The sequence below is a fragment of the Gadus morhua genome, chromosome 7 (assembly GCF_902167405.1).
Source record: "Gadus morhua chromosome 7, gadMor3.0, whole genome shotgun sequence".
In the NCBI taxonomy this organism is placed as follows: Eukaryota; Metazoa; Chordata; class Actinopteri; order Gadiformes; family Gadidae; genus Gadus; species Gadus morhua.
The window spans coordinates 21,054,263-21,075,738 of record NC_044054.1 but is presented as its reverse complement, the minus strand read 5'-3'; the positions used below and the strand labels follow the sequence as shown (position 1 = coordinate 21,075,738).

The 21,476-nt window shown below is 41.1% G+C and overlaps 1 protein-coding gene across 2 annotated transcripts in view; it reads right to left on the bottom strand.

Annotated features, from left to right (window-relative positions):
• opcml (opioid binding protein/cell adhesion molecule-like) overlaps window positions 1–21,476 on the bottom strand; it is a 157,803-nt gene that overhangs the window by 82,492 nt on the left and 53,835 nt on the right. The window contains exon 2 of one of the 2 annotated variants that reach the window (XM_030362332.1): window positions 4,214–4,289. In XM_030362332.1, coding sequence (XP_030218192.1) covers window positions 4,214–4,289 — 76 coding nt within the window. Of the gene's footprint in view, window positions 1–4,213; window positions 5,048–21,476 lie in introns of those variants that run through there. The other variant, XM_030362331.1, reaches the window with a different exon arrangement.

Genomic DNA, 21,476 nt, shown 5'->3' with positions numbered 1-21,476 from the left:
GCGGAATTGGACTTGTGAAGATAAGTAGGCTATTATATTATTTGACAAGCATATCAAAAATCCTAATATTCAACAAATAACCTTTAGATTTAGATCCTGTAGATCCATTGATCCTATAGATCCATTGTCCTGTTTTTGTCAATAGGTGTGGTAGCTTGAATGCAGTGACCTTTCAAACAGAATTCAGTTACTAAGCAGAGACTGCTAGGCAGTATAGTAATGTAAATGTATCAACAACAATCGGACACAATCAATAAAAAACATTTCCTAATGTGTACATAATGACAGTAATACAAAGCCGGCTGCATGAAACATTCATCCATATTCATGTCCATGGCTGGGCTTTTACATTGATCAATTCAAGCTGCTAAAATGTGTCAGCCAATTTCATTTAATTGCCATAATAATAGCATTCCACATATCATAGATGCGTTTGCTGGGGCTGAAAATGTTCCATGAAGATTTGTAGTCTCATCACTGTGCTAACCTTTAAATACATTTCGGTTACTTGAAGTCCAAAAATACAGCTTGCAGCACAACTCTTTCTCTAACAGTCACAGTAGAGCGGTGTGAAAACAGAGTGCAAGAGCCAACCTCCATTCAATCACAATCTAGTGTATGGAGACAGTTTTAGTAATGGGTAGCGTCCGAGAGACGGTGAAGAGTTGGGATTCAGGCTCAAACTTTGTTCTGACCTGAGTGGCAGCCGTCAAGTAATGGCAATCAATCAATATTAATCAATCAATATCTTTTGTCAATATGGTGGTTCTATACTTGTCCATCATCATTGATGCAACTCTATAAACCGAGTTTGAAACTATAGCAAATTGCATCTTCTCGGTTGCGTTTTCTTTTGGCCATTGTTGAGGAAACCAAAACAAAGAAAGGCTGTTTTCTCTGCCATGTTCCCCTATTAGGGTGGTCTTTTTATAAATAAGGGTCCAGGATTTGGCAAGAGTCTAGAGAGAATTAGAAATGATTTGTGTGGTCACAGGAGGCCGGTACTTTGCGTTGACATATGGTTGGAGACATCTAATTTCAGGATTGAGCTAGATCTGAAGTGGAATGGACACGCAACATGGCAAAGTGATTTGAAGTGCAGCTTTCTGCTGACAAACACGGTATCAACATATGTGCTAGCACTTGGATGAATAGGCTTCTGTGATGAAACTGCTGTTCCCTTTTTCTATACGAGACTGCAACAAGTCATAAGACTTGAGGAAATGGGAGTAACTTATAGTGCCTTTGGTTTCCCCTTAAATGTCACTCCTTTGTTCTCTCTCAATGCTTTCGACCTGAAAGTTCTTGGTTGCAGATGGACTTGTATTTTGAAAGTGGTGTCTCCTGTGGTATATGAAAGAAGTGCCAGCGCAGCATAAATGCGCAAGTCCTCCAAGGGTATTCTGGTCATTTCTGCAAAAGATGCCCTACTTATCTTACAGCAGAGATCGACCTTCTTAGGATGTGGAGGAAGTGCACACGCAAAGGCTGTAGCAGCAAGTAGTTTTTGTTTCATTTCATTTTGTTAAACCTAATGTTGCACACTCTGTTATTGTAGAACAAGGTGTCTAAGTATAAGAAAGTTGTCATGTTGTTTGTTTTTTGCTGTCTTATCTGGCTTTATTTTCTTGGAAATTCAAGAAAATAATAAGAATTAAAGGATATAATCATTTTCATAGTCCATTGTTGCTGAGATATATACGTGTGATTTAACGTAGGTGGAGACAACAAATTGGAGTAAATAGTTGTGAAGGACTTAAAGAAGAAAAAGTAGGACACTTGCAATCAGCAGAGCATGCATTTGCTGGCCGAGGGTGACAGGAAGGTGTTGCCACTGATGAGTATTAATGATATCAGAAAAGTGCGCAGAGACGGGCAAGAACGCTGGCGTTGATGAACGCGGCCGGCCTACACTGGTGGTGGGGTTCTAGTTGAACAGCGCCACAGCACACAGGTTTCTGGATATTAAACATTAATGAGCAGCCCTGTGATTTATGACAACATGAAGAGGCTGTAACCCAACTGGTGCAAGATGGATGTCCACACAGTGCTCGCGAGGGAGAGTGATGCAACCCTCCTGGGCTGGGGAAGAGGGTGACACCTGAACTTGAAAGGATATCCCAGGGGACTGGCAGATATAGTAAGTTAGATCATTGCATCATCGTTATAAAGATTAATGGGTCATGTGAACTTTTTATTACCCAGGGCATGACAGACTTGAGAGATTCTTTTCAGTTTTAGTGCAATAAACTTTTTCTATTTCACAACTATTATTTTTTCAGCGAAGTCATACAGAAATGTGTAAATGTATTGATATAGTTTTGCTTGGTTTATCAGCCAGGCCTTTCATGTTAATGAGCCTTGTTCTATGAAATAGCATCCTTTGCACGATAACTGCCTTATGGTCAACACATTACAGGATTTTACTATATTTGAAGATTTTTAATCTATTGTTTGGATTGAATATTTTTCTACATAATCCCAATAAGACTTAATAAATCAGAATGTATAAAAATGTAATGGTTGCAAGTGGGTACACCGAGACAGCTCTGTAGCAAGCCATATTTTTTGTGGTTAAACTATCTGGTCACGCCTCAGTGTGTAGTGATATACTATATTGAGCATGTCCTTGTTTCACCTACAACCTGCCACACCACAGTAAGCCAGAGACCCTCAACAGGGGTGCCCTGCTGACAACAATCTCTGTGTCTTTTAACACGGTTCACATTAAAGTCATTGACCCAGATGCCAATCAGTGTGACATGGTTAGCACACTCTGTGTCTTTGCTGGGGCTTTCCCTCACCCTTCCATTATAACCTGCTTCTACATATACGTTGTGTGTCTGTGTAAAGGCAATACGCTATGAAACAAACCGTTTATAATTTAATGCATTTAAATGAATGATTCCTAGTCACAATTGATTACCGGCAAGCATACCACACATAATTCCTGTCAAATGGGGAATACAGAAGCTTGTGATGCGTTTGCAGTGAACAGGCCAATTACGCAACTGCATTGCAATATACAGCCGTGTTAGCAATACTGCCTCAGACCTACAGGGTCCTTGGAACTGGCCTTCAGTGTGTTTGTATGTTCTGTCTGTGCTACCTCTTGGCTTTTTTTTTCCAGGTGTCCCAGGTTCACCCCCCAATCCAGGGGACATTTATGTTAGGTTAATCCCCCATTGCCCTGGAGCGGGCACTGGCTGTACACCTGTATCACACCCTAGGGTGCGCCCCACGGCTGACCACTGCGATGGTTAAATGCAGAGAACACATTTCATTGATCTCCCAGGGACCGATAAAGGGTGTGTATTTGTTTTTGTCTTGAACTGTGAGGGGATTAGTGTACAAACGACATAAACATTCTTTGGAATGCAGTTTGGTGTACACAAGATGTTTTCTTGTTCTCTGCTATTGGATGTTAAACGTGTTTTAATGGGATCAATTTTTGCCAGCCATAAGTCAGATTTCCATTAATTTTTTATGTTTTTCTTACATAAACTGCCTTTGAAAATTGGGTTTACATGAAGCATACATTCGTCTAATGATAGAGCTGAAGATGAAAGACACATCTTCAGTCTGAACAACATCTACAGAGAAAGCACCACGTTTATGTACAATTGAGGACATTTCCGAGAGATATCTCACCAGTAAAAATACAGTAGAAAGTAAACAGATAACAAGAGTGTAATTAGGGGGTCTGATATCATCCAATACCCTTAATACACCAATCTCAGTTTTGGTACTGATTTTCTAGCAGTGTTATTGCAACGGCGCGTTTCACATCCTTTAACGAGATTTTAATGCAATTGGTATCTGGTCTGAACCGGCTATTCAATAACCAACAGCCTTCTAACGCGGTCAAGTTGAAATAAAACATCCACTGACATGGTAGGCTGCATTCAGAAATGTCATAAGGCTCAGGCGCTGAGCATCCCCGGATCAATAACCTTCAAGGACAATATTAAAGATGTACACTCGGGAACAAAATATGCATTCATGTGCAGATCAAACACAAACATTACAAGACTCTTTTTCTTCAAAATAAAAAAAAAGAATATGAATAGCCTTACAATACGAGCAAGGCCCAGTGTGATGATTTAGCCTCTATTTAAAAACACACAAACAACACTTGTTAATCGGATGAATACCAACACACCAGAGTCAGCACGACGTGCGGATCAATATGACGCACTGGGAAATGACTTACTTTAGGACGGCGCTGTCCCCTTGTCTCACGGTGATGTTGTCCTTTAATAAAGAGTCCCCGCTTCTTGCCGGAACTCCTGCAGGTATAAGGAACAACAATTTTAGTCCGAGGACAACAAGGCATTTACCGGGCACGGCGAAAAAGCCACCAAATCCCATTTTGACAATGCGCAACTTCCAAGGGAAAACTTGAAGGGTATTCCTCGAGTCGTTCGGCACAAACGGAGAGAGAGAGAGAGAGAGAGAGAGAGAGAGAGAGAGACCGCAGATGAGCACCACGAGACGCAGTTTGGTTGCAATGTGTTCCCCCAAAAGAAATAACGAGCGACACTGTCTCCCGTGTAAATGGAGAAAAAGTGACTCTTCGCTTTGAATGTCAGCCGTCGGGTTACTTTTACGCTCGCAGCGAACGTGTGGGTACTATTGCGCTGGCTTGAGGCTGAAGATAAACAGGGGATCTCTTCGGAGGATTGCAGACCGTCCCCCCCCCCCTTTTGCTTCCAACTGTAATTGCCGTGAAATGGACGCTCGCGCCGAGATGCATCAGCCAAGTCTCCTCGTTTTCTTTAAGGACGTCGGGTGTGGGACGGGTTCAGTCTTGAGACAAGTGCAATCCAACGGGCGGAATCACTCCAGTGTCTCCGTTCATTTCAAATTCAAAAGTGTCCTCTGCGTTCAAAAAAACGACCCAGTTCGATTAATAAACCAGGAGGTGGAATCACTGCACGAGACTGTGATCTTTTTTAGCGCGCGCGGTAATCAGCACTCCGCAGTGCCCTCGTGCGCGTGTAAACTCACTGTCGTACGCACGCGTGATACTGCCCGTATGTGTGTATTGGATTTTTTGGTTACACTACCCCCTCCCTTCTCCTTCCCCTCTCTCTCTCTCTCTCTCTCTCTCTCCCGCTTTTCACCGAGTTATGTGATTCTTTATTCCCACGCCACGTGAGTCCATCATCTTCATATCACATCGGACATGTCCCAAAGTGCAGTTAACGAGTTGGAGTAGCGTGTTATAGTTCTCTTTTCCCCCATAAATAGCTGCTGTGCGAAGTTGGCAGATTTGATTCGGTGTTGTCATGTTGTTTACCGTCGCTCGTTAACGCCGCTGCCTCTTCTGTCACATCATGTTATATACGTGCATGTTGGGGACGCTATCTAGGGGGAAGAAGTGGTAGGCCTACATCGTTATGCATTCTCACCCCTCCGGACCTTCATGAGGAGACTCATCATGACTTAAGCATACGTTGAACATATTTAAGGAGGGCATCATGGCTGTCAATTGTAAGATGCTTCCACTGGAAAAGAGACTGGTGTTGTCTTCCTTGTAAACATTCAATGTGTTGTTTACATTCTTTATCAGACATTTTGAAAGCATCTGCAATACAACTGTTTACCAGATGAGTTATAACCTCAAATGATTTGGCTTTCAGCAGATGGGATTTAGAGGCTGAGGCAAAACAGCATAATTCTCTGGAATCTAATTTCACAAGATGTATAGGCAAATATTCATGAGGATTGATTAGGCAAATCCCAGGATATGGAGGTCACTGTTTGTTTTGACAGAGAAGCAACCTCTTTGTGAATAGACCAAGCCCAATTTCAATTCACTCCAAGGTTGTTATGGTAGGGGTTAGGATGGGCTGGGCAAGGGAAGGTGGGCTAAGATAAGAGTTAATTAAAGTGATATCTGCCCCAGATGCAAACAGCAGTCTTGACAACATGCACATCTTAACGCTTTTTAAATTAAAAAACTCTTGCTGACCTCAGCGGAATCAAAGATGTGTGGTCTTAATTAGAGTGAAAGGTGGAGGATGGTGAGGCGCTGAGCCATTAGTGATCCCACCACCACCACCATCACCCCAACCACCACCACCACAACCAACTGCTAATGAAAATGTCAACATTTGGGACGGCGTACTCTTCCAGTTTTTCACAGGTGGACATCGTGTCTATGGCGATAACAATGCACGGCACCGATGATGACAAGAGATTAATAACAACCGCCACTGATTAAAACAAAGGCTTTTTTTCACCCAGCCGCAATCCATTATACTGGGAATGACATGAGGTCTGAAGACATCCGGCGTTCTCAGTGCTCTATGGAGGCCCAGGTGCGACCTGTGACCTTGCCGGCGAGCTGCTAGGTGCTAAGGCTCCCACACAAATAACCACTTAGGCACTGCAACAGCGTTGTTTGGCGGCTGGCCAGCGTGAATCGCTGATCGCTCGATGCACACGAGATCGGCAGAGTAGGAGAGAAAAAAGACCAAAAGTAAGTCTTTTAAGGGTGATGTCATGTGCAATTGTCGTTCCTCAAAGGCAAGGTATCCATTGTTCCACTGTCAAATTACGGAGCTAATCGATGTTTAAAATGTTTCGGATTTCGACAGATTTTTTTTATTTTGTAGAAGTGCAGATCCTAACCCTAACCCTATTATGGTAATACCGATCAAGTGGGGTTTTTGGAATAAACCTATGAACAGACTGTCAAATGCAAGCTGGAAACCCAACCACAAAGAGAGGGAAAAGTAGAGATTGAAACGCAACGTTTTATTCCATAGACTTGCAGAGCCTGCATCGACATGTTGCTAAGAAGTCCTTATAATCGGTTTCCAGTTCCACTTATAATGAAGAGACAGCAAACCATTCCTAGGTTATCTAATCTGAAACAATTAAATCCTTGGATAATTAGCCCTTAACTACATGGATTGTTTGATTGGCAGGTTCTTGTTGTGTGGACCAATCTGATGGCGAACAAGTGAAAGCCCCAGTCAGTTGATCCATGAAATAGGTGTTTCAATTCAAACACTGATTTGACGCGATGGATCTGTGTATTTGGAGCCAGGGTTTGTGCCTTTGTTAAGCAGAGCCCCACCATGATTCCAACCTTGATCCCAGATAACATATCTGCTTAAGCCAAGACATAACACGCTTGTGTAATCAGATGTGCAAGTGCAGTTACAGCCCTTCAGCACAAATCTGTTTGTTATGTGTTCGCCTCCTTTGCAGTTGCACAGAGTGGGTTGGTTCTGAGATTTTGCGTATGATTCCTTGACATCTGCTCCCTCTTTATCCTCACAAAGGGTTAATCCTATGTTCATGAGTGTGTTCATTTATGCCACAAATGTAGTGTGTGGCATAGTGAAGGGATAATGCACAGTGTGTACATTGTACACCTTTGTAGGGTGAATAAAAACCACTCCGCTTCGTGTTGGAGACCCGCATCACCATGTCTGGGTTTATTTAGCAATGTCTCATACAACAAAAAACAGCTTTTTACAAGGCTACTTACCGAAAGATCTATAATTTGACACCAAATATTACAACAAAACCATATTTTATTGATTTTAAATTATTTTATTGCTTCTACTAAAATAAATTGTCTGTTGGAGTCTTAAGTCGGAACAGGCATGCTCCGCAAAAGTCTTTTCATCATAGCAGGGGTGCTTTCAGAAAAAACAGACAGTAGAAGGCCATTAATGACCAATTTGAATTGAGTATTCAACAAAGCTTCAACATCTTCAGATGTAGTTTCGAAAGTAGAATATATTCTTGCTGTTTAATTCTCTTATAAAACACCCCGCACAGCCAATCTGGAATGCAAATACCGTGGTTCAATGGTTCAAGGAAATGTACTTTGCACAATGGGTTTTCAGCATTTGGTTCAAGTAAAAACTTTTTTCCTCTTCTTTGTATCGGAGTGAAGACAACTAGACATAAAGTGAACCGTTTTCTTTCCATCCTTCTATCTTGATAGTGTCCAATCCAGGATTACAGCTCTAAATAGCTTGTGTAATCAAGTCTTCAAGATGGAGTTTGAACAATTACCAAGAGGACAAGATCTTAATAACCTTTCAGAGAGAGTTCCAGAGTGGGAGAAAAAGGGATAAAACTAATGAGCAGATAGATTATCTGTCATTATTAAGCTATGTTTACCAGCTGACCGAAAATGCAACTTTGTTTGTCCATAGTTTATCCACTATGCTTGCCAACGGAATAAATATATTTTTGTAGATATTCCTGCTGGAAGAACAAAGGTTGCAGTAAAACGAGTCTGCATTCTATTGAACATCTGTAGGAGAGACCCTGCTGTGGTTCTTGGTAAAAGCTGGTACAAGTTAATGAAGTCAGCAGTTTTGCTGCTTTATTGTCATATTTATTAATATTAAAAATAAGATTGATTTTGATTCAGCTGCTGTTCGAGCCCAAGGTTCTAAATATATTGTGACGATAATGACAAATTCAGTAATTTCCTCCCAGCTTTGCATATTTTGCTTAACGCTTTCATTCCATAGATACCTTCTGCTTATTTCAATGTGATCCGAGTGAGCTATTCCCATTCAGATATTACTGAAATTGAACTAATACCTTAAGGTAGAATGAATAAAACAGTCAGATCAAATGTGACGTTGACATATGGATGGCGGTTAAGGGAGTCGGGGAGATGTATCCAGATGAAAAGGGAATATTTTAAAAAGGGGGTCACGCACAATTTCCAAAACGGTTCTCCCACTTTTAATATCAGTAGAGCTATTTAATGGTTCCAGAATAGGCTTCAACTCCTTCAACTTCCTTTCCTATTATTGCTATAATTGTGGACTTTACCATCAATGCACACTGACTATGCTAGTACTAGAGTACTCTTCAAAGGACTTTTTTTTTTATATATAGAAAATGACCAGAGGTGCGTTCAGAATCGCAAACATAGGCGAACGTTCGCGAACGATTTTAAACATTTTCCGTTAAACGAACATAAGCAAGCAAACGTTTACGAACATAGGCAAACTGTCTGAAGAGGTAGTTCTCCACAAACAGATGCTCTCTTCGGCTACGTGACATTCGTTGCCATGGCATTAAACTAAACTATATTGAAATCATTTACTCCTTTCCTACACAGAAAGCAATAGATAAAACGTTTCTTTTGCATCCTAAAATGCGATTTGAACGTTATATCGCAGTAAGTGGGTACAACTTCGGTGACGTAGCCCTCTATTCTTGAATTTTCCGTACTGGTTGTCTGCAGTAGGCTTTCAATGAGGTCGACCACTTGCAAACCCTCTTCTGTAAACTCTTCCATTAACATGGAGGCTGCCGCTAATACCATGGCCTTCGTATCCATTTTTTTCGTTTACAGTTTGTTTAGAACGGTGTTCAAAAATCGTTCAAAATTAATTGTTTAATGTCAACGCGTTCGTTGCGAACGTTCGCCTATGTTCGCTGAACTTGAACGCACCTCTGATCTACTGATCAACTTTGATGCTATCATTTTTTCATGTATGTAAATTATGTTAACACTAAGGTGTCTGTGTTGTAATCAAATGCAATCCAACCTTGCATCACATCAAGTATATATAGTGCCTGGTGAGACTTGATTGTTGATTGCACATATTATTTTGATTACTGCCCCGTGCAATTTATGTGTCCCATTAACTGCTTGGCACTCGAAAGAAATATGTTAATGACCAACATAAAAAAAACAAGCAGCATTCACATACATACACAACTTAATCAACAAAGTCCCAAGTTTCAGTTTAAAAAATCGCTTTGAAGTTGCTGAGGGTCATGTAGTTTGGTATGAATTTGTAGGCCCTTTTGTCTGCTCCATCATTATGAATGAACATTGATTTGCACGTAGGCGAAGGCAGCAAAAACACACACACGCAAACATTTCCCCGTGATTACACCGTGATTATTACCGTGATACAATACAATTTATATCCTGTGGTCATTTGGTAATGCTCCTTTTACTAATTACAAAAAATAATATATGTAAAATAAACCCCCTGTGAATGAAATGTCCAACCATTTTTTGTTTTACAAAAGCATTTATTTGGCATTTCAAACCTACTGCTCTCACACACATCTCCAACACTGAGCTACAAGTGAACTAACATCTGACACTGTTCAACCTGCATGGAGAGCCAAAATCAAATCCCACCTTTTTGCCCCACACCATATGTAATCCAGCTAACTCAATAAGATGATTGCTCGTCTGAATATTTTCACAACAGAGCCTGTAAAAGAGTTCACTTGTAGATTGTGATTCAGTCGTCGCTGTTTTTCTTTGGCCAACCAATTTCTGCTCTCACTGTCTAAAACACTGGAGGGCACAATTACAACTGGCAATGGAAAGGAAAATGTTGGCATTGAGAAGAAAAATGAGGTTAAATCTTGCTCATTTTTCTTATCTCCTGAAGTCCGATGAGCCTGGGAGTGTACAGTATTTCCCCTGATAAAAGCTAACACGATATTCAATTCAAATAAACAGTAATAGCCAAGAACATAACAGGCCCCACAATCTAAACTTGGCGGTTATTTTATTGGGGATTTCTTCCTTATTTTATTTATGCTCCAGCCAAACACAGGGATTTTCAGCCATGCATTCATCCATAATTATTTTTTTTTATTAAATGTGCTGCTTTAATTATGATTTGCACTATTTGAATATCACAGGGGGTTAGTGCAGATAAGATAGCAGCAGCCAGGAGCCAATGATTGAAGAGATTCCAGATGACATCACTCGATTAATTCCACACACTCAATCTTAATTAACTCTGCACACAGCCATTCAGACAAGTTTTGAGCTGGTGGGATTTGCTCTGTGGGGACGAGAGCTCAGGGCAGTCTCATTCACTATTCATTTCAGACGCATCCTTCGAGGTACCTTTCTCGGATCAAGATATCCGTCCGATGGCATTGATGGGATCCTGTCCTTTTTTCCCATCAATCAGGTTAGGGTTAAAACATCCAATCCGATTCCGTTTTTTGTGTATTCATACAACTAGGGATGGCAAGATTCCAATGCAATTTCAATATTGCAGCATCTGCTTGTAACGTTTGATTAAGACATCTTGGTGTTTAATAAACCACTATGAAGCTGTTACTGCTCAATTGGTTCATCAACTGCCAAGCTTCTACTTCCCTCTATGACAAAGCATGCTTGAGCTACAATCTACAGCCCTAACAAGTAATGGCATTGTGTTTCAGGAGGATATTTTCAATGGAGTCCCTTAATATCAATAAGCCATCATGTGATTAAGTTCTGTATCGGACTCAACGATGACCACATTTTTTTTGCGTTACTATGTAATGCATGCATGCATGTCATAAAGGCTTGTTTTCAATATTTTCAGAGGAATGCGTGATTTCTAAAGTGTTTGGTTTTTGTGTAATGTTTAAGGCCATAATGTCAGTAAGGGATGATACCAAAGATGTGAGAAGGTACCAGAGCCTTTCCATTTTCCATATGTCTATATGTAGGATTAGCCCAAAATTGCTTGAAGGATGGATTTATTATCCTTTCCCAAGCAAAAGGGAGAGACATACCATCAAACTATTCTTCTGATCTCGTCTCTTTTCAGCGAAAATCCCTTTTGGGGATGACATGACAAATAAAAGATGATTCCTCAAAGTGTTTTGAGACAAAGGAAATCCACAGTGTTGCAACTTTTCAATTATAGGATTGGATGAAGGATAGCTGAATTGGCCCTTTTTGGGTGTGCAACCTAAAAACCCAGAAACTGGTCAAACAACATGAGATGCTGTGGAACCCTTTCTTGCTGCCTAACAACAGATAACAAGGTTACGCTCAGACAGCTCTCTGATTGGTCATGATATATTACTTTGTGCTTACAGAATATATTGAAACCCAAAGTAACATTGATAGCTGTAATGCAATAGGCAGAAGAAAAGGGGAAGGTTAGAGTGATAAAGAAATATAGTTTTTGCTCGGATGTTGTTATTGTTTCTGCCAACTGTCTCAAGACCAATGAAACACCTAACATTTTTACCAGCATAGCACGACCAAGGAATACCTCAATTTAAGTCAATGTCTTCAAAAGACCATGTCTTATTCTAGGTAGAAGATATGCTAGGCGTAAAAGTCATAATAATAGATTATACAGTACTGACGATGAAAAACTGAAAATGTGGAAAGCTTCCAATGTCAAATATGTTGAATGTCAAAACACATTCAGTAAGAGAAGAGACCACATTTTAGATATGGGTGTGATATTTTGACAGTACAAAGAGAATTATGATTGTCTTAAGCTAGAGCTTAAAGAAATATTTGGCAGTTTAATTTTCTAACTAAAATAAATCATGAAAATGACCTTGGAGGCTAGCAAGAAAGGAAATGTCCTCCTTTTCTGCCTCCCAACATCATTCAAAATTGATATTAAACAGAAGAACTCAAAGCTATATTCCCAGCAGTGACAGGATGCGCAGAGATCAAATTCCTGAAAAAAGAAAAAAAACATCCTGGATTTTGTCGCTTTTGTCATCTCATTTGAACTTGGGGACCGCTCAACACACACGAAGACCTTTAGTTATAACAGTTCAGCATTTGTATCCTTGGCTTTACTTTTTCTCTGCATTTCTTATGATCTTTCTTGTTTTCATGGTCCTATTACAGAAAATAAAGCTCTTCCCATTGGGAGTTTTAGGTCACACTTTTCCCCAGTCTGAACAGTGGCTAACAGCTGGTACTGAATGAGGAGACATGAGTTTGAGGTGTAGAATGTGTTGTTATTGTTCATTAATTTTGCAATGCATGCAGCACTTCGTCTTTTAGGAGACACTTGTATCTTGGGCAGCTTGCAGTGAATACAGATACAACTCATTTAGGAAACAGGTATGGTTATGCATTTACAACATTCCCGGAATAAATTCAAATATACTTCTGTGACAGATGAGACGCATTGACGCCGGTACGTCAATGTTGAAAACATACAGGCCACAGATCATAAATAAAAAATAACCACAAAAAGAAGCAATGAAATAATTCACCACTGATCCCTCCTAAGAGTTGCCAGGGACAGGGATTTGATTCCTTTCTCCATAAATATTCCAACTGCTGTTGCGTTCTGCAGGACCCTCTCCCGTCAGCTTATGATTGATGCCCTGACCCTGAGACGACGGATGGGCATCGATGGCTATCGTCATGCCAAAGGACACGCAACGCCGCAGTACTTCACCGGCTCTGAGCCTTCACGGGTCCGCTCAATCGGAGGGATTATCTTTTTCATCATGCAGCACTTATATTCTTACCCTTTGGTTGATTTAGCTTCTTTTTATTTTCAGTGTGCCGTTCGTATCAATGTCTTTCTCAATATATCAACACAATTCTCTTTGCTGACTGCTCTATTTAGTGGTTTTTGCCACCTACAGGGGGGAGTTTCAGCTCCCGAGCTGTCATAGATAGTCAAAACAGTGAGAATACCTTTCATGGTTGAGTCCCTTTCTCTGAACAACCCCCCAACCCCCCAGCCAGCACCTCCCTCCACCCATCCGCCTCGGAGTAAGTAGGCCACAACATCGTGTGCTTTAAATCTATAAACAATTACAGTCAAGGACAGGACAAAGAAGATAGAAAAAAATAAAAAGAGCAAGTTTGATTGGGTAAACTGCATTATCAGAGAGAGAGAGAGAGAGAGAGAGAGAGAGAGAGAGAGAGAGAGAGAGAGAGAGAGAGAGAGAGAGAGAGAGAGAGAAGACGCGAGGAGGAACTTGATGTTGGTTTTCCAAAGGGAGCAGTGCTTTCCATATTCTTCTAATGTTAATTGGACTCAGAGGAATTGAGTAGAATACATTAATGTTGCCAAATATTAATTACAGTCTGAATAACCTGCAACTAATATTTCATGTTTTGGCTGAGTAAGTACAGAGAAAAAGGTTGTCAAGATGACTCGTCACATTATCTCCCATCGACACTAATTGGCCACACTAAACCTAGCAGTAATTAGGTTGTTGTCTTTTTTAGAGTTTTTTTGAAAGGCCGTGCGAAGTGGGCCAATGTCATGTACCTTTATGTGAAATGCATGTGGAAGGTCCTGTTGAAAACCACATCTTAATTAGATGCAGTGCATTAACTACTGCTACAGTTAGATGAAAGTCAAGATTCTCTTAATAGGAAACGAAAATCATCAGGAGCCTAAAAGCCTCAATATGGGGATTTCATGACTCTGAAAGAAGATAAAAACTGCTGTTGTAAAGCATCCTGGTTGCAGGAAGAAATGGAGGATATTCTGACAATCATGCAGTTTGTGTATCACCTTTTTTCGCCATTGCCATGGCGGCACAGTCTGCTCTGATAAGAGAGTGTCATTTGAAATGTTGCTATCTACTGACAGTTTGTGGGCCTCAGCGAAAATGGGATGTTGGCAGGTTTAGAGCAGAGTGATTCACACTCTTTATCAATGACTGGGCTAACTGACAACTTGTCCATGTTAATGCCAAGGGTCACAGTCGATTATACTTACCTTTAAAAGTAAAACTCTCAGATGTGAATCATTATTTTGCTTGATAACTGTTCATTGTTGGGAGGGAAGAGGACATCGGACAGAAGTTGACTGTGTAAATATGTCCCCAAGCAGACGCAAAAAATAAAAAAAGGGCAATCTTCTCCAGGCCAAAAATTGCACCGAAACCACGAGTGTTCAACATTGTACATTTAAATACAACCAATAGTCAATGTCTCAAAGTGTTAAACACACTATATAGTCCTAGAAATATATCAGGGTACAATTTGACTGTAAAGAGCAATATCAAAACTAGCAGCTCTCGAAGGCTATGAAAGGGGGCGACACATCGGCACGCTTCTAACATGATAGCAAAACATTGAGCAGAATGCATGTTTTGTCTCTCAGCCCCCGCGGCCCATGGCCAGCAGCACGGCTATAGCCTCATGAAACACGCACGACCTTGATCTCCATTGGTCAAATGGTTTAATGCACAATGGTGCAGCACAACGGTGCACCTAAGACTCAGTACCAAGTTCATGTACTGTGTGCCAAACATCTGCCAGAAAGGCTCTTGTGTGTGGAGAAAGCCTTCACTAGGATTAGAGGAGCACCATGATTAAATTGATTCATTGTAAATGTGCATGTTGTCAATTGGATGCATTATTTTTCGGCTGGTTAACCGATGTGTGGGCAGCTGCTCAGCCGGGGGATGGCATTTGGCCTGAATGGTGTTCTTTCTTTGTGAAGGTTTGGTCCTGTTCATGAGTGCCAAATAAACCGGCATAGATATATTTTAATTCAAAAGCATAATTTCTACCTGTATCTTTGTCCGTGGGTAACGTTTTCAAATGTGTTGTTGTTGTGGTTGCACACCAGATCCCAGTGGACATCCAAAGGTTTATGACAATATTTGCACAACCTGCACCAAAGGAACGGAAATTAAATCGGCCACTCCTGAAGTATTGTCAGACTATGATTGAGAAATAGACACTTGCTTTCAGTTGTGTGGACATGCTTGGATTGCCAAACAAGTCACAGAGCTTTCGGTCAGCAGAATCCATCCAAAAACATGACCACTATTTGCTATTTTCAGCAAGGATGCGGGCAAAAATATTGCATTTCAACAGCTTTATCCTTCTCCCTATCCATGTTAGCAAAACTTCCCCACCAGCACCCCTCTAGCTTTGATACCCCGTTCCAAGGTCTGGTTTGGCAGTTCACAAGGCTGCTGGGCCGATTTTAGCAATGTTCTTGCTTTCTGCTTGTCTGTTTAAGGGCCAGGGAAAAGCGTTTTTAAGCCTGCAGTATACCACAGTATATAACACTGTATTATAACTATAGAACGTTAAGCGTTGTAATGTGGATAAGCCGTTTGCAAAAAGCAGCACTGGTCACTGTGTAAGTGAATGAGATAGAGACAGAAAGAGAGAGAGAGAGCGGTAGAGAGAGAGAGCCTGTTTGATATTAGTAATTTGCCGGATTTAAATCGTTATGCTGTTTTTTGCCTCACAAGGCTCTAATGAGGGTTACGATGTGGTTGGAGTCAATACGATTTCAAACCGTGGGTTTGAAAGCCTTCTGCTGACTATTGTTTGGGGAGTTCATATCATAGGAAAAAACAACAACCTTAAATGTAGCTTGTTACAAGGCCTGCAGCAACAATAACAAAACTTAAGGTTCAAGCAATTGTCATTTACGTTACTCCAGCGGATGAAGTCGTTGGAGTTGAAGGGAGACAGTCAAAACTTTGGGAACCTAAGAGGAAATGTGATTTTTAAACTGGAGACATTTTCGTCCTTTGGAGATGTGGGTGGCAGTATCCCAAGCTGATCGCTCCAGACCCACTGATTGTAGTTATGGGGTATGGGGCCCTTGCCCAGAGCCAGCACCCAAACAAGCACCCCATAATTAGCCACAGCAATGGCAGTAACCAACATGTGAAGAGGCAAATATTAAATCAGTCTGTGTGTCTATCTTTGTTTTTCATCAGACAGGAACGATACCCAAATGTGATCCACTATCAGCCAACAATAATACATGTTTGTTGTGGTCACATTACTTTTGTATCTTCTTGCTTAATTTCCCTCTACGAACATGAGTCTCTATATATATATATAAAAGTTGTTTACTGAAACAATAGGGACACTGAAATGCGGCAGTGTGTCCTTGATTCTCTGTTTGGACGGTGATTGAATCCGACAGAATCTTTGGAGCACAGTTTGCCTGTTCCGACCAAGGTCAACAAGATCACCCTAGTCTTGTACTTCGTCTGCCGATTTCAGTCACATTATTATGTCACTGAAATCCTTGTATTTGAATATTGAATAATGCACTACTTGTACGTGTACACCACACAGCATCTGCTAATCTCTCCCTTGTATTATTCCAACAATCAACGGTGTTGGACTCACCCCCTAGGAATGATTCACATGTTGGAGGAATGGAGCAAAAAGAGAAAAAATTGCATGGGTTTAATAATTCCTTCTGCATCATTATACAAATGAAGGAAAAGTGAGAATGCAGTCTGCTTGGCTTCAGCATGATAACTCATATAATGATACAGGTTGTAGGGGTTCATACAGAGGATTGGATTTCATAAATAGAGTTGGAGGATGCTGTACTTTGGTTTGTTTACCACTGAATCCCTCTTGACGACTAATGTTTTTTTCTTTCTATCGTTATTATGTGTTATGTGCAATGGGAGTCTGTGGAATCTTTAAACCCATACTCTGCATTTACATGAAGTTCGGTACACTGGTAGGGGATGGCCAAATTAAATAAGCATTTGCCAAATGTGGGTTCTGCGGCTCTCGTGCCAAACATTGGGTGCTAGGTATTTCAACAGTATTTGTTTGCTTTCTGGGTCATGTGAAGTTCAAAAGCTTTAATTTCCACCATTTACATTTTTCATGTTAGATGGTATTTGAGGATGCATTTGAAGCAAATACATTCCTCTGTAACTATTGACTGCTTGCCATGAAAATAACGATCGAAGAGAATATATGAAAATAAAGTCTCCTATACCGAAAACAAGTAAGTTAGGCACAGAAAAAATCTCTTAGTGGTGCCAGCTTGAACAAATAGCCTATAACGGATGTTTTTGTTAAAAGTCTCAGTGACAATACCCGGTTTGAATGTGTTCGTCAACACAAAAAGAGCTCAGCAATGAAATCCAATGCATAGCTTGATTAAATTCCTTAGTAAATATGCTTGGTTCACTTTGCTCTGCTGACCACGATGCATCTAGTTATAGGAATCTGACATCATCTAGAGAGAAAGTAAACATGCTCATCTTAAGAGATTGGAAATTGAGGACAGACCAATCCATCATGCTCTTAGCAGCCTTCACTGTTAATCAGGGAAGCAGCCCAAGCATGAGGCTGGGCCAGGTTGCTGGCGTCTTCAGATCCTGATCAGTCAGGAAGCCTGGTAACTAGGAAGGCTTGTATCTAGGAAGCCCATGCAGTAACTATAGCGATGGCCAATATCTATTTTTGGTACGAAAGAAAAAAAAAGAAAAAGAAGACACATATATACTGTTACTTTAGGTTTTGAGTTCTTTTTCCATTTGTTGTTGAAATGCGTTGCCGTTGGATCTCTAGATATATCTCAGAATATCCCAGATTTTCATGCTGCTGAAAATGATCATCTATTGATTTTCGCCATAATTTGGCCGATGACATGCCTGTTAGCATCTTAAGAAGGCCGCTTAAGATGACGTAATGTATCTAGGCCTCATAATGAAAAATGACAATCAATTTGAAATTGCAATCAAGACTGTGTTGGAAATTAGATGTATTATTTAATAATTGTATTTCCAGCCAGAGAGTAGACATCATTATTCTCATTACTCAAGGGGTGGAACATTTAATCAAAACCACATTACATTTTTTTTTTTACTTATAATATATTTTTTGTGTTTTGACTCAATTGTAACTCATACAAACCATTCTGTAGAACATGTCCTCATGTTGAACCACTTACTCCTACTTACATTTAGTCATCACCAACAGATATATAAAAACAGACACTCAAAACACACAGTGGACAAATTGCATGTTTAGGTCATCAAACTATCTTTAAATCTGAATTCTTACATTGATTATAAGCAACAAGCATGACATCTAACAGCAGTCATGTTTGTCTTTACCCTGTATCTATTCTTGCACTTTACTCTCCTGTTTTGTCACTATTGTTTTACTGGCAGTCCTTTGTTGTCCTGCTGTTGCACTCAATCTTTGTAACTCGTGGTGCGCTGCCAACAAAATGCCCATTCCTTCTCTTCACAAAGTTCATTCCACCAGCCTATCCTGGGGGGCAACACAATAACTTTAGCTAGATTCCAAACATTGAGCATGAATATTATGGATGTGATAGGAAGATAAGCCCTCCGTAGTACTGTGATGAATGTGGTGATTCTGTGCGTTATTGCTGTTGATTAGCATCCTGTCTGTCCCTGGAGTCAGCTCCGCTGCCTCCCACCATGCTGGCAGTCGCAGAGACTGTCATGACACTCCATTCTGCCACACGGACCATTTCCTGCTATAACATTGGCACGGCTGTCATTAGACCTATTAACAAACCCTGCCAATACTCACTCTGTGTGCTTGTGTGTGTGTGTCTGTGTGTGTGTGTGTGTGTGTGTGTGTGTGTGTGTGTGTGTGTGTGTGTGTGTGTGTGTGTGGGAGGGGGGGAGGGGCAGTGAGTGTCTGCATAACTGAGTTAGTGTCTTTATGCGTGTGTATGTCTGTGTGTGTGTGCGTGCGTGCGTGCGGGCTTGCGTGTGTGTGTGTGTTTCTTTGTGTCTTTGTGTGTGCGCGTTTGAGTGTCCATGTTACTGACTGAGCGGGTGAATGAGTGAGTGAATGAGTGTGCGTGAGAGAGTTGGTGCTTGCATGTGCGATAGGCTGCTAGGATGCATGCACCTGTGTTTGCGTACGTGTAACTGAATGCTACGTGTGCATGTGTGATTGAGTGGGACAGAGTGGGTAAATGAGTGTGTGCTGCCCACCACTACCAGCATGCTGGAACTGTACCCACAAAAGAGCCCTGCTAGGGCAAGGGTCAGGGCGAGCCCTCCAGGCCATATGTCTGAGACTGGCAACGTAGGTGTAAACTACTGAAAACCAACATGGAAAGAGTACCACAGACAGCTTCTTTGAAGGACGGCTCTCTCTTCCATTAGGTCGGAGGGAAATTGGAACCACTTGACAGATCCCCTTGATCTCTGCAGACTTTCATCAAAGGTTTTTATTTCGACTGCTTGGAAAGATGGAGGGATATCTCCTCTGTGTTTGCAGGCTTTGGTGTCAATTTAGTCACGGCTTAAGAACACAGATAGTCTCTTTGCCATTTTAAGCTACTCCTTGTTCAGATTTTTAAATGCTTTCTTCGGAGGGATGGGAGGTCTTAATGTTGGTTGGTGTGACCCCTGTCCATGCTCATATGTCGGACATAAATGCATGTTAAATAAGTATCCAAAGTAAGAATCATCAATTATATTTTAACCAAGTAAAGAAAGTGTTGAAGGATTTGAGTATAGGTGTACTGTAAAGTAATCATTGTAAATCATTCTAAATATTTGAGGCATAGCGTATGAGAATACAGTACAAACAGTCATGCTTTGCTTCTTAAGTTGTTTACACAAAACAAACAAAGCAAAATTTTGTTTGGTTGAACTTTTAAGCAGACCTGCTGGCCCCTACAGCACTGCTGGGAAATATTTCTCTGTAGGAAATAATGAAAGCTAATTTCCTAAATCATGAAAGCGCCTTCATCCAAAAGGAAAATATGACGCCCGCGAATGCGTTATGCTGAGTTAAATGGAATGATCAATCCAAAGCACTGCTTTACATCCCATTTGGAACCTTAATTGGGTCATTGATTTGCCCTTCACTCATCATCATGTCGTCAACCCTTAATTAACTGCATTAATGCAATGAGAATGGGTCCATTTATACAAACAAACAAAGCATCGTCCATTAGGCCAGATGCGCCCAGCCTTTCCACCACAAGTACCGTATGTGCCATTATCTCTGCCTTTAGGCCCTTCAAGTACATGATACAAAAATAGAACTCAATAAGCAGCCTGTGTGCTCCATCGCTCTAGAATGTCATCAATGCATTATACCCGTTCTTAATCAAAAGTTGTGTGCCTGTAATGAGTCAGAGGCATCGGAAAATTGCTACGGTTTTCCTTTCCCCCTTCTTTCTTTCTTGCCAATGCGACACTGTTGTTTTGGAACTTTCACGGCTTGCTGTTTGCAAAACAACACACATTACATGGGGAAGTGCTAGGCTACACGTTACGGTATATGCTTGCATCATTACATTAGCTGCCGTAAGTGTTCATTTACATAACAAATTACAGAGTGCAGCAGTCTACTTTCTTATAGCCAACGGTAACTGCTAAACGAAGAAGTAACAGCTTTAATATAGAGCAGCCTGAACCCCAGTAGTGGATATGGAGCCAAGCCCGTTCTGACGAGCATTCAATCAACCACAAACATGATATATCAGACACACAAACACACAAACACACACACACACACACACACACACACACACACACACACACACACACACACACACACACACACACTCACACACACATATACACGCACACACACAGGCACACACACAACCACAGAACCACACGCACACGCATACACACAGGCAAACACACACACACACACACACACACTCACACAGATAGGACTATCCACCCAAATATTCTGACCATGCAACGGCCCAGATGGTGCCAACACACAGACAGATGCCGGCCAGACGTGTCTGAATCATAAATTGGGAGGTGGACCCCAAAAGGCAAATTGAAATGGATCTGAGATTCTGAATCAGCGCAACGGATCGAGGAGGTTTCAGATGTGCACGTAACGGCTGCAACCTCCGACACGTCAGGCTGCTGGGGGGCTGACCCTGGAAGGATTCTTAATTTAGGGGGGGGCGCCTTCAAAAAAACAGATCATTAACGATATAATTAACTAAAGCCGGTCCTAACAA